The 13,852-nt window shown below is 42.1% G+C and overlaps 1 protein-coding gene across 2 annotated transcripts in view; it reads left to right on the top strand.

The window, feature by feature from the left end:
• The window catches only part of ZNF654 (zinc finger protein 654), a 192,284-nt gene that overhangs the window by 140,265 nt on the left and 38,167 nt on the right, over nucleotides 1–13,852 (top strand). For both annotated transcript variants that reach the window (XM_074998688.1, XM_074998680.1), the window contains 2 exons: nucleotides 9,555–9,636; nucleotides 12,184–12,319. In XM_074998688.1, coding sequence (XP_074854789.1) covers nucleotides 9,555–9,636; nucleotides 12,184–12,319 — 218 coding nt within the window. The remainder of the gene's footprint in view (nucleotides 1–9,554; nucleotides 9,637–12,183; nucleotides 12,320–13,852) is intronic.

Here is a 13,852-nt window from a genome sequence, read left to right as displayed (position 1 = left end):
TTCCCCTTGAACCGAATCCTCCCATCCCCCAGAGCCAGGCACCCCCAGCTCCCTGCTTTAAACCAATCCCCTTCCCATCCTCCAGAGCCAAGCACCTCCAGCCCTCTCCCTCATAAATGCCCTCCCTATCCCCCAGAGCCAGGTACTCTGAGCACATACTGAATGCAGTGACTTACCAGAGCTTCCACCACATCCATTGAGCCTCATTCAGGCCCAAGCCAGTTCCTGCGTAAGCCACGTTCCAACCAGGGCTCATGTGAGCAGTGCTGGAAAAATGGTGGCACTTCTGGCAGTGCGGGCCAGATAAAAAGGGTCCACAGGCCGGATTCTGACCCACGGGTTGGACATCCTTACTTTAGCCTATTCTTTTAACTTAAAGACATGCTCAAGCCAAACTTGTGAAAGTGTTGCACTGTTTCTTTGGGGAGAAAAACACCTATCTAATAGTAGAAATGTGCCTATGATCATTTTAATTTTTCCACTAAAATTTTGAAAGTTATGTTCTTGTGAAATATTTGCAAACCAAACATCTGGGCAGACAGGATTACGAACAGAAAATTAAATTGACTGGTACATTTGTTGCCCAAGTAGAGACGCAAAAAGTAAATAAACTAAAAACTATTGTGATGGCCTAAGGCTTTTGTAACAGGAAAAGATTTGTTCAACAAAAAAACTTTTGTGATAAGAGTTTTACATAAGGTAGTTAGGATGTTTATTTTGAGGAAAAGATTTACTTAGGGATGACGTACAGATCTTGAACTGATAGCATTTTTAGTCTCTCAATTTATCCTAACAAAATCCACCTCACTGTATTGTCTGATTTTAATAAAGTGAATCTTGAAAATGTCAAAGTAAGCTAGAGGATAAAGGAATTGTTTGTTTGTTTTTAGATCTTATGTTGGCTCCTCTCATCAGTAGGTGGAGAGAAGAAATTGGAAAGCACACTGAGTGCTGCTTTTACAAATAAGAGCTTGTTCCGCCTGAGTAATGAGTTAACTTTGTCCAGCAAACAGAGCAACAACACTGTCTTGCTGACCTCTGGTTTCAGCTGTTCCTAGTTTAGTTTTTATTGCTAGTTTTACTTGGTCAGAATTAGTCATGTCATTGTGAGCTTTTGTTAGCTCCATGAACTGAAGGTTAGAAAAATACCTGTAGAAGAACACTTTATTGGTCTCTACATCTTCAGCGTGCATCTTCCAAGTGAGGTGGCAGACCCACTTTTTCTTCCTAGTCTTTGAACTACCTAGCAGTAATCCCAGAAGGCTCAAAGCTTTCATTTTTTGCATTCATGGTGTAATTAAAGTGAAATGTGTTTTAGATTTAATTTATTTAAGTGAAAATACAACTAAGTGCTGAACTGCTGAGTGAAACCAGAAAAATTAGACTTATCAGATGGTCAAGTATCTGAGTGTAAGCTACGTATCCCTATAGAGTAGAATGAATATAGTCATGGTATCCCCTTTTACAGAAAGAGCCAGTTATTTTCTGAGGCATGATTTAGGTTGTTTAAATACCTTGGCTCATACCTGATACTTATTAGCTTAATGTGGTTCTTTTAAAAACAAAATACATTCTAAAAAAGGTGTAGTATTTCAGGGTGGGGACAATACCTTCATATGTTTGTACAACTCATAACATTAATGTCATTTTAATCCTGGGTAGGGCCCCTGGGTACTACTGCAATACAATTAATACTGAACTGTGACTCCAAATTTAGAGTCTGACCTTTAAATTAAGTACAGGCTGAACCTTTCTAATCTGGCACCCTCAGGACGTGACCCATGCCAAATTTTTAAACCACAGGAAGTCAGTTAAGCATGCCAGTGGGTCTCTGTAGACACAGGAAGTGGAAAGGGGGAGAAGGGGGGTTGCAGCACCTCCAGGCTTTGCACCCAGTGTGGCCCTGTTAGCACACAGGGTGCCTGCTGCCAGCCCCTCTGCTGCTGTCTAGGGTCCCTGCCCTAATCCGTGTTTGCATCCCTCACTGCCCCAGGCTGGAACTGTAGCAGGTGACCATGGACAAGGAGTTGCTGAGTACACCCCACCCCTCTTCTTCCTCTGTCCTTGAGCTTGAATGTCACAAATCAGCACACAAGAAGAGGAAGAGAGAGGGAGAGCTTGATGCTGTTTTTTTCCCCTGTGACTGCGCGAGCATCGGAGCCCCCACAGAATCACCAGCAATGCCAGACCATGGATATTGCTGGACAGTAGTATTCTGGATCACAGTAAGCCCTCAAGATACGTGCAGTCAAGTTCTGCTTCTCATGTTAACGAGACTGCCACCCCTGATGAGCAGTTTCCTGTCAGGCTGGCAACTGCTCCTCGCGGTTTCCTGGTCCCCAGAGTGGCAGGGAGCTGGGAACCAGGCAGCAGTCTGGCTCTGGCCCTCCTCCACTTGCAGAGCTAGGAAATTGAAGAAGGCAGTAGTCCTGGTTAGTTTCCTGGATCCAAGGAGTGGAGGGGAGCCAGGAGTCAGGCTGCCACTGCTTCCCTGATCCCCTTCGCTGGCTGGAGTCAGAAAACTGAGCAAGGCTGCTCCCCTGTTCAGTTTCCCCTCTCTGCAAGTGGAGGGCAGCTGGGATCCAGGCTGCTGCCTGGTTCCCAGCTCCCTGGCTCTTGTGGGACTCGGGAGACTGATCAGGCTCCAACCAGCTGGTTAGTTTCCTGGGTCCAGCAAGGGACAGGGAGCTCCCTTATTTCTGGCTCCCTGCCACTGTGGGATCCAGGAAATTGACCAGCCCTGGAAGCAGCAGGCTGGTTCCTGTCTCCCGTGGACTTGCATGAAAATTGGAGTTATGCAGGGGTTGCAGAAACACAACCCCTTTGTAACTCAAGGGTTTACTGTACAGAGATCGGGAGAAACTGTCTGAGAAGGGACAGGAGTAAGTTACTTGGTCCTCTATCACCCCCTTATGTTAAACGTACACACGAGTTTGGGAAAGGATTGTCCTTGCACTTGGCTCCAACTTAAAGTTGAGGGGCATTGATTACAAAACAAAGCCTTTTTTTTCCTGCGCAAAACCTGTTTTGATTTGCTTAGTTTTGTTCTGATGTCAAAAAAAAACGATTATAGGCATAACAATTACCAAGGAAATGTGGCTGAAGTTTGCTAGTCCTGAGGATGTTGAAGTCAGTCTTTAAGAACTAGGACTTGTATTATTTATGGTGTCTTTTAAGAAGGAACAGGAGTCTGCCTGTGACCCCATCTGGGCTTTCTCCATACTTGAGCAGGGTTTCCATGGTAACCAGTTGGTAAACTACTGAGAGCAGGGATTTCTGTTCTCTCTGTGCACATACTAAGTAAACTATGGTCAATAAATGAGGCAGCATCTATGTTATGCTTAATATAAGAGCTTGTACGCTGGGATTATTGGTAAACAAGTATGTACAAGAACTCTTCTTTTACAATTTTTAAAACCTGTTATCTGAAATGGTGTGACAAATGGAAATGAACATGAGCGTAGATGCCTATATTTGATGCGTGAGGTCACATATGAGAGCATGACGAGATATAAAATTAACTACTATAATTTTGATATTTATGTAAAAAGACTGGGAAAGGAAGTTTTCCGTCTTATTTTGAGTGGCCATCTGAGGCTGGTGACTTACACTTTTCAAAGATGAATTGCAGACCTAAAGTTCACATTTATTCATCTTTATTAAATTCTAGAGTGAAGGTGTTTAGAGCTAGAATTACTGTAGTCTTTCCCAAGCAGCGTGAGTGTTCCTTAGGCTCATTGTTAGGGACTTTAGCTGCAAATAAAATGTTTGAAATTATTTTCCTCACTTTAGATTGTTAATGAAAATTTGTGGGCAGCAAGAAGTACTTGTCTTTCGATTAGAATGGCTGATGAAATTTTCCTTTAGAGTGGAGATTAAAGGACCCTTGTGCAAAACTGCAGCTTTGAATATGGAAGAAAGTATAAAAAAATTAACCATACCTTTTTAAAACAGGCTCTAATACAGAGTATCTCTAATTTTTTGACAAATTCTAAGTAGCTTTGTGATTCATCATGGAATAGAGAAGAATTAGATGCATACTAATGTAAAAGGAGCTCAACCCTTAATTATTTCAAAATAGCCTTTTATGGTAGGTCATATTCTTTTTATAAAGAACGTGACTGGAAGGGAATATGTGTTGGCCTGGTCTACATTTGAAAGTTAGCTCAACTTAGTTTTGTCGCTCTGGGGTGTAGAAAAAATCATACCCCAGAGCACCTTATTAGGATGACCTACCCTCCCCGCCCCCCCGCCAGCATAGAAATGGCAGTCAACTGAAGTATTTCATCAGCCTAGCTTTTTGCTGTTTGGTGAGAGAGATCGAAAGAGCACACCAAAGATGGAGATAAGTTGGCTGTAACAGTAAGTCTTAAGATCAGTCCCCTGTTACTTCCAGCAGCTATAAAGGCAGAGGATACTGGTGCTTGCACAGAAGCCCTGTTTGGGTCTTAATATTTCATGACAGCCGATGGCTGAAATCAGGCTGCTGAACTTCAAGTTCCATTCGCACTTGCATCCCTAAGGCAGAAGAATCATTGTCTGCTCTTGGTATAGTAATCCCGTGAGGTTTGCGTTCCACACAGCCCTTGTGAACCTTGAATTTTGTGTAAGTCAGGGATGGGTTGGGGCCCTGGGAGCGGGTGGGAGGTTAAGCCTGGGGTGGGTTAGGGTGGCGGGTGGTGGGAAGGTGCAGTTGAGCTGGGGCTTGCAGGGGGTTAGACCCAGGCAGTAGGGGGTTGGGGTGGGGGTTGAGCCTGGTCGGAAGTTGGAGTTGGGGCTGCAGCAGTGGTGGGTAGGGGGTTGGAACTGTAGCCCCACATGCGTGCGTGCTGGGAGTTGGAAGCCCCATGTGCAGGTTGAAGCTGGAGCCCCACGTGATGGGGGGTGTGAGCTGGGGATGCAGAAGGTTCGGAGGTGTTGAATGGAGTGAACTGGGGCAGGGGTGGGTTGAACTGGCGGGGTGGTTAGAGCCCCTGTGCATGCTGCCGGTGGCTGAGACACGAAGCCCCAAGTGTAGGAGGTGTGAGCTGCGACCGTGGGGGAGGAGGGAGATGGGTTGAGCCAGGCAGGGGGGTTAAGTGAGGGGTGGGGCGGTTGGCGGGGGGGTGGGGGGTGGAGCCCCATGCAGTGTGCTGGGGCCTGAGAGCCAGAGCCCTATATGTGGGTTGAAGCTGGAGCCCCATGCATGTGGGGTGGGGTGGGGTAAGCTGGGGCCATGGAGGTGGGGGGTTGAGACGCTGGGGTTGACGCAGGGTGGGGGGAGGTGTTAACAGGTGTGAACTGGCACAGCTGTCAAGTGGTGCTGCTCTGGGAAGCAGGGGGGAAGAGGGTGTTAGCCTGCCTGGCTGCTGCAGGGGTGGGCAGCTAGGGAAGCTAAAAGCCTTCCCCGTACCTTCCCAGAGCGGTGCAGAGCACCGCTCTGGGAAGGCTGGGGGAAGGGACTCTTAGCCTGCCTGGCTGTCTTCAGTGGTAGAAAGCTAGGCTGGCTGAGAGCCCAGCAGCTTTATGTTGTGCGAATGTGAAGCTGCCTAAAGCGAGGGCTTACTGTACAAATCGGGGGTCAGAGATGCATAAGAGAGGGGTTGCATACTCTGGATTCACATACTCTGAGACCTTACTGTGCGTGAAGCTACCTGGCTGTGAGAAGGACTTCAGTTACTCTGGCCATGCTTCAGAGCTTTGCAGGCTGATTGCCTTCATTGCTTTATTCTCTTTCCCAAACCACTCTGAATTTTTATCTTCTGTGAATAATTTAGTTATCTGCTCATAACTTTCCCAATCAGGAGTTGCGTGTTATATGGGCATTCTTCTTGGCAGTTCCTCTGACTTCCAAAAGGCTTTTGAAAGGTAGAGTGAAACAGATCAGAATATTAGGACAGATATACACTTAAAATACTGCATTGACACAACTGTTCCCATGCAGCTTTACTGCAGTTGGACTTCAGTGAAGACGCTTTTATGCCAACAGGAGAGCTTCTGCTTTTGGTGTAGTGTGCTCACCTTTCCCAGAGGCAGTAGCTATGTCAACAGGACAAGCTCCCCCGTTGACATAGTGCTGTCAAAATGGGGAAGTTAGGCATGGATTTTTTTAGACTCCTGAATGATTTAGTTCTACTGATATGGGTTTATAGTATAGATCTGGCTTTAAGGTACAGGCAGTACCAGGGAAACAGACACAGCCTGCAGTTTTGAAAGACAATTGCACAAATTTTCTTTGAGTTCATACATTACACCCTTGCTACAATGCCATTGCTAGTAATGAACTTTTGGATATAATGAACCCTGATTGCTAGATCCCACTTCAGACCCACCCCTTCAACAGCAGCAGTGCTGTGGTAGCTATGAACCATACTGGTCCCCGCCCCCCCCCCCCCCCCCCACAGTTGGCGGGGCTCTTTAGCAAACCCCTGACTATAGTGAACAAATACCATGGATCCCAATGGATTTGTTATAGCAATGTTGTACTGTATTTGCAACACTACTTCTGAAATCCCAGAGGCTAGAAATCCTAACTTTTTATGTAAATGAAATCTTAATCAGGAAAAACTGATGGCTTAGCGCTTTTGCTAGCAAGTTACTCATACTAGTAACCTGAAATGGAAGCCTTTTCTTTTTACTGTTCAGGAAGTTTTAACAGGCTTAAATCCGTGCCATGTAAATACCGGAAACAAGATAATCATGACAGTGGTCAGATTTTTGTTTTGACAGCAATACAGTTTAACAGGGTTTATCAGGTTACAATGTTGGTATCATTACCATGTCAGTGATGTGTTATGAATGTTTTTATTTAGAGGACTTTCTGATTGCATGCTTAACATACCTGTCATGTCTATCGATTGTTAATATTCCAAAAAAGTTGAACAATTTTGCTGGGTTTTTTTGCTCATGAATATGCTTTGTTGGAGCACTGAATACATGGTAAACCAAAAATGTTTCTGTTTTGGGGGGGCACTTTAATGGACTTTAATTTTTCCATAACCTCTGATATTTCTTTGATTCATTCTGCTAGAGTTTTTTTTATAATTTCTACTCTGTTATTGCCTTATGAAATAGCAGAATTTTATTAGTAGTTGAGATGGTAAATTTCTGTACATTTTATTTTTTATCATTAAGATACTTTGAAAAAGGATTTAGTGACTCTTCTTTAGTTCTAAAGATAGTGGATTTCTACAGAAATCCATTCAACTAGTGTGCTGTGGTAATATCGATAGCAATAGAGTAGCATTGAGCAGTACTCCAGCAGTTGTCTCAGGAGGGATGTTAGGTTAAGTCTACACTAGGCAATGTAGTTGATACACAATTCTAGCATCAATCCATTTGCAAAGCTAGAATTGATGTATCAGAATTGATTTACTCCTCTAGCTTAGTCCTAGCCTCTTTGGTCTCACTTTGATGTCCCTTACTGAATGTGATAGTGGGGAGTGCAGGGGTCGACAGACAAGCCCAGAGAGGTCAGTTTTGGCATGTCTTCACCAGGCATGCAAAATTGAACTCAGGAAATCAACTACAGAGCATTGATCTTCTGCTAAGTATAGATGTTCCCTAAGTGCATCTTGAGGAGTGAGGGAGTCTTGCTAAGGGATACTTCCTTGCTCTCTGCTCACATAGTGGCAAGTTGGAATACTTTTAGCTGGTGACTTGCTTTGGTATTAGTCAAGGATTGAGCTGTAACTTGAGCACAGCATGTTATGGCTCTGCAATTATCCTTTACAAAAGATTTTAATAAATCGTCCATGTGAAAGGGATTGAGTGATCGGCAGGGCATACAAAATATGCACATATAGGGGAAGAGCAGTGAAATTAGGTCAGATTAAAATCTACCAACTTTGTGTGCGTTTGGTGTGCCAATTCAAATTTGATCCCATGGAAGCTAAATTAAATCTCATTGTGTTATAGGCACATTTCATCATTGTTGAAAACCACCTTAATGGTTTTTTTCTTTAGACAGTAAAAAATGATTCATAAGTTTTCTGGTACAACAGTTTCAATCACTCTTGAACTTGTCAATTAAATTCATAGTGAATAAATAAAATATGGAATGGCAAACTATGTAGGTGAGAAGGTAAAATATTTGTGACTTTGACATTCAAAAGAAAATAACCTACTAAGGGTTAAGTTTCTCTTTACAAAAACCCCTATGCAAAGCATCGGACTTGAATTGCTTTCTGCACATGGCATCACAGAAATATATTCCCGTATTTGTTAAAATTGAAATTGCTAAATTTTCACTTGAATATTCAGACTTGTAGAAATACAGCTTGAGAACAATGTATGGAGATTTAGCTATGACTATTGGTGACTCGGAGCTAAATCTTTGTGCAGTGCACTGAAATTAATCCCATCTAGCAGCTGTCGTTAGTGGGAAATCTGAAAATAAGAAATTTGTGAATCCTTTCCTGAGTGGTGTGGCTTTGAATTTGAAATGTAAATCTTTCTGTTAGTTTTTGTTACAATAGTACATTATGCTTTTGGGAGACAGTTTCACCTCATCCTATTTAATTTCCATCTCCATATCACACAGCAAGAGTAAGTAGAAACTATGTTAAAGGTGATGTGCACAGTTCTGTTTTTGTATTATAGCATCATCTTGATAAATAAAAGAAGTCAAACATTTTGTCTCTGCAAAGTTTTTTTTTTTTCCTCTTGTTTTGAAAAATATCAGAGCTGTCTATTGCTGTGTTCTTTAGCTAAATAAGGGGACTGTGATGATAAACCTTAGAGGGAGTGTTCAGATCCAAACGTTGAGGACATCAACTCTTCAATCTTCACACTTCAGAAAAGTGATACCTTTTAAACAGCCGAAATAAAACATATGTTTGTTTAATTTGGTTTCATTTACATGATGCCTCTGATTTTTATAGTCCTCTGAGTTAGACCGTAGTTTGTTTTTTAGCGGTGAGCAAGACTCGAGTTTCTCATTTACAACCAAAAATAGTGTGTAACATGGTGCAGAACTGAGAATAATTTTCATACATGGTGGATGGGATTGTCAGTGTGGAATAATTTTTGCCCAGCTCTTAGTATTGGTACAAAGTGAGTCAGTCAGGCCAATGGTGAATGCTTTGGAAAACATTACAGGGTGAACCTCTCTAATCTGGCACCCTCAGGACCTGAACAGTGCTGGATGAGAGAATTTGCCAGAGCTCAACATAGTCTAGCAGTATTACCGACACTTCCACTGTTTACTGGGCTGTTTTATTTAAAAAAAAAATTAGGACTAAATTAGTGCTAAATAACAGTACAAAACTCTGAGAGCCAGGGCTGGTGTCTGGAAACAAGCTTTTTATGGGACCACAGGAAATGTGGCCACACCCATGATAAGTGGTTATCCGGCTAACTAAAATCGTTCTGCCTTACAGATTTTGCTGAACAAAAGAGTTCCAGACTAGAGAGGCTCAGCCTGTTCTCTGTTTTAATTGCTGTGAAGTATGATACAGTTTAATATTTTTTGATTGCCTAAGTACCAGAAATCAGGATCCCTAGCACTGACAACAGTTGAAAAGATTCACCTTTGTTTAGTTTGTTTTTTGACTTGTCATTACTTGTGCTTGTAGGAGTTTTTTTGAATTGCTGCTGTTCTTTGGAAAAGATGAGTTCTATGAAGATCCTTTAAAAGATATCCTAGGTTCAATCCAGGTAATACCCATTGATGCTTGCTTTTATGTTTGTAAAATGCTATTTTTGTTTTTTTGAAGACCAGCCTGTTCGTAGAAAGCTATAGTGAGTGTTAGAAGATGCAAGGATTGGTCGAACACTTCAGTAGAGTGAAAAAACAGATGGAACATTTTTTATTCCCATTTCCCATCTCCTCTGTAATCTTATTAAGGGGGGGAGGGGGAAATTAGTACACTTGCCATTGCTTGTACTCTTCACATCAGAAGCCTAAATAAACTGGAGCACAATCCTTGTTTTGTAATGATAAAGATTTTCAGGAAAACTATAATTTTCTTTAAGAAAACAGAAAAAATTGAGACCCCACATCAACAAACTAATTTCTGACAGCTTTAGTTTGTCAGTCAGATAAACAAGTGCTCCAATTTATGACTTTAATCTAGTTCCTCCTCCACAATTTTAGACAAGGGACTGAAAAAAGAAAAACTCTTGACTTTTATTACTTAGGAGTATGCTGTGTTCAAACTTACTTTCCCTTTGTGTTGGATATTAGAGGATGCTAACATCTAGTTCTTCCTCAAGTGGTTGTTCATGTGCGTTCCAAGTAGGGTGTGTGTTGGCGCATGCCCAGTCATCGGAAGCTTTTTGCCCTAACCAGTATCCATAGGGTCAGTGTGGCGTCCGCTGGAATGTCGCTGTAATGGTGACCAATATATGCAACTCCCCCGCCCCCCATGCCACCCAGTTCCTTTTCTCCATGCTGGTGGTCGTTAGAGCTCTTACCATTCTCTAGTCAACTTCTTAGCGGGTAGCCTGTTTTTATAGTGTAAATAGTTCTTGAGTATATGTAAATAGTTTTATTGTTAGGTAGTTAATTCTCCCATATTGTGAGAGCCAAGACAGGGCTTTCTGCATTCAATGCCAATCGCTCTGCTGCTGTGCCATCAGGGAGTGACAGTGGGCCAGTTTCAGGTGCCCTATGCTCCAATACAGGCACCATCCTCAATGTGGATGTCGTCGGCACTAACACCAGTGGCTCCACCGTGGTCTTTGGCATCTGAGTTGGTGTCGGGCTCCTTCTACTCAAGCTCCGGCTGCAGTGGGAGCACAGGAGCATAGCGCCACAACTGTTGCAGGCATTGTAGTCACCATTGGGACGTTACGGTTTGGCCACCAGCTTCGCAAAGTGTGCAGCAGTGGCCCTTTTGGACCCTGTGGGCCTTTCACGAAGCAAAGACCCAGGGTGCTGGGGACCCTGCCTATTCCACCCTCAGCATTGTCACCGTTGTTGGGTACCCCCCCACCGGAACAGCAGCAGGACCTGGCAAATGTTTCAGGGTTGCTTGCCTCTGTCTTCAGCATGGACCTTGGTGCTGTCATCAGCCCCATCACAACAGGGCTGGACTCCATCGGTACTGACAACCATGGTGCTGAGTTGTATTCAGTAAAGTATTAGCTGAGAGAAGCTACAGCGGGAGTAAATGTTAAAGCAGTGAATTGAAAATGCCTACAAGCAGTTCTCTAGCTTGCAGGACATACGTGGCTTGCCCAAAGACGCTTCAATGTGCAATAAAATCTAATGGTGGATGAATCTGATTTCTTTTTGTGGATGACTGGTACTAGGTTTGGTGTTCAGATATCAATTGATAGTGATGAGGAAGGTTACTTTACAAACCATGAAAGAACAGCTAGGGCAGCATGAAGATTGTGGCAGCTACTGCTAATATCAGGTTACTATAAACAAACATTGAGAGAGAAATAAACTTGGCCTGATATAATTCTGAAGCCTTTTAATGCTTATCTGTTTTAGGATATTGCCTAGTCACCACAAAATTGCAGGGTAACCTTTTTTTGTATCGAATTTATTCACTTCTGCCATTAAAGTTAACTCAGTAGACTATAGACTGCATTACTGGACCATAACATTACTTGTTGTAAAACCGTGATTATGAAAGCTGAACAGCTGCCCTAATATGACGTCCAATTAAATATCTCTTTGTTGGAAATGAGTGTTCCCCTGGGCTGTTCTACACATGCCAGTTTCTCTGAAAGTGGCGTGCTAATAAATGGCCTGAAATATGCTAATGAGGGGCATATGTAAATTCATGACACCTCATTAGTATAAGGTCACATGATTTGGAGTCCAGAAGATGCTCTTTTGGACTCCAAAACAGCATGTAGACGCGTGGCCCCTGGGGGGTCTTCCGGAAGGAAGTCCTTCCGGAGGCCCCTTCTTCCTGAAAATTTGTGGAGAAAGTGATGTGGAGAAACAGCCCACATGTTCAGGAAATGGCACAAACTTGTGTGGCTTAATTGATATCAATGTTAGGAAGTTCACCAAAGTTTATATATAGTCTTTGGATTACTGAAAAGCTAGTTGTGTGCCTTTTGAGGTTTAATATACAGCTCCAGGCAACGTGTGTAATTTCATAGTTTTGGAAGTTGATCCAAAAGAAATACTACTTGAAACTTGTTCACAATATTATATAGTATGTGTTTAACTTGTATGGCAAGTTTTTCAAGCCCTTCTTACAAAGTTTGACTTAATGTAATGCACTTTTTTAATCTTAGGAATGCCAGAACCTCCTAAGCCGATATGGAAATATGAACCTGGAATTAGTGACTCGAATTATCAGAGATGGAGGGCCGTGGGAAGATCCAGTATTACAAGCAATTCTTAAAGCAAAGCCTGTATCTCAGGACTTAGGTACTTGATTAATCACACATACTTTAAAACATGCATGTTAGTCTTTTAAAAATGTATTTTATAAAATACTTCTGCATATTGGAGCAATACTGGCAAAGTGTTTTATTAACGGTACTCGTACTTTTTGATATAATTTATTTGATGTCCTATGTTATAGGTACAATTTTGAAAAATTTGTTCACTCTTAGCTCACCCTGTGGGGAATAATGAGCTCAGACATTTCAGAATGGTTCAAAAATGTCGTGGTTTCAGAAAAAATAACCCGCCAATTATGTACCCAGTAAAAGAGACAGAGGACAAATACTTGGTTACGTTTTTGTCAATACTCGGTACAGTCATCTTTCTGCCCCCCTCCCAATAAAATCCACATGACAATCTGGTTTTGTATGTTAACATTTAACAGACATACCTGGTATATAGAGATTTTGCTCAATTTAATAATATCGCTACAAGTGCTGTGGTTATTTTGACTATGCTTGTTCAGTAGTATGGTAATGCCTTGTTAAATAGAAGGGTCTGATGGCTCTTTCTGCATGTCTGTCTACAGAAAAGTGAACTCTTACAGTGATTGTTTTTTTTCTGATATTTACTTGGCAAGGATTTTTAATCTTGTTAACTCCCTAAATACATAGTTTAAAAAAACAACTTGACAGTGAACTTCCTGCTTAATATTTCATTAATGTAAATGATAATCAATTAGGGTAAGTTTAAAACCTTACTTTAGGCTGCCATAACTTTAAATAGGTTAATTTTTATAAGCACTCTAATTTAAAACAATTTTTTTAAAAAAATCATGTATTTTTACCCATCTTGCCTTTGGTTAATGGATGGATGATAGACAGCTATCTATGTACGTAGAAATTGTCACTGAGTAGTGTATTCATGAAAATCAGCTGGACAGTGTGTACTGTGTGAACTACTGTTCTGGGTTGGTTCCCCCAGTTTATAGTCAAGGGGGATAGGCTATAACAAGGAAGGGTTCTTTGCTCTTATGCAATTCAGCAAAATTTCCACATGGCCATGCAGGAGGGCAATCTGTAGAAAAATAATCCTTTATTATTGTATAAGTACTTTCTTGGAAACGGTGATACACTCTCCCTTTGGGGAGACAAGGGAGTCTTCAAAGCAGTCTGCCATGAATTGCAGACATTAAAATTAGAAGGGACGGAGACTGACACAAATGCTGTCTGCTATCAACCATTAACTTTTATAGTCGGAACATCTAGTAAATTAAAGCAAGATTACACATAGTCCTTGCCCAGACAAAAATGGAGGTTTTATTTAATTTTTTTAACGCTTTGTTAAAATTAATGGTATTGTGCCTGTAATTAGGATTTGTCTGTTGCTTTTAAGGCTTTGATCAGCAGCATGTGTATTCTTGCCTGGGAAGGTAGGGCCATCTGTGCTAGAGAGGAGAGGACAGGGAAGCAAGTCAGGTTAATCAGCTGATAAGCACCCAGAGTTGAAGAAGTGACTTGGGAGAAAATATGATCAGTACCCATTAGGTGAGAGCCGTTATTCCGGGGTTCCTGC

Source organism: Carettochelys insculpta, chromosome 1 (genome assembly GCF_033958435.1).
Source record: "Carettochelys insculpta isolate YL-2023 chromosome 1, ASM3395843v1, whole genome shotgun sequence".
NCBI classification, from domain to species: domain Eukaryota; kingdom Metazoa; phylum Chordata; order Testudines; family Carettochelyidae; genus Carettochelys; species Carettochelys insculpta.
The sequence above is the reverse complement of the archived record's forward strand: the minus strand, read 5'-3'. Positions and strand labels throughout refer to the sequence as shown.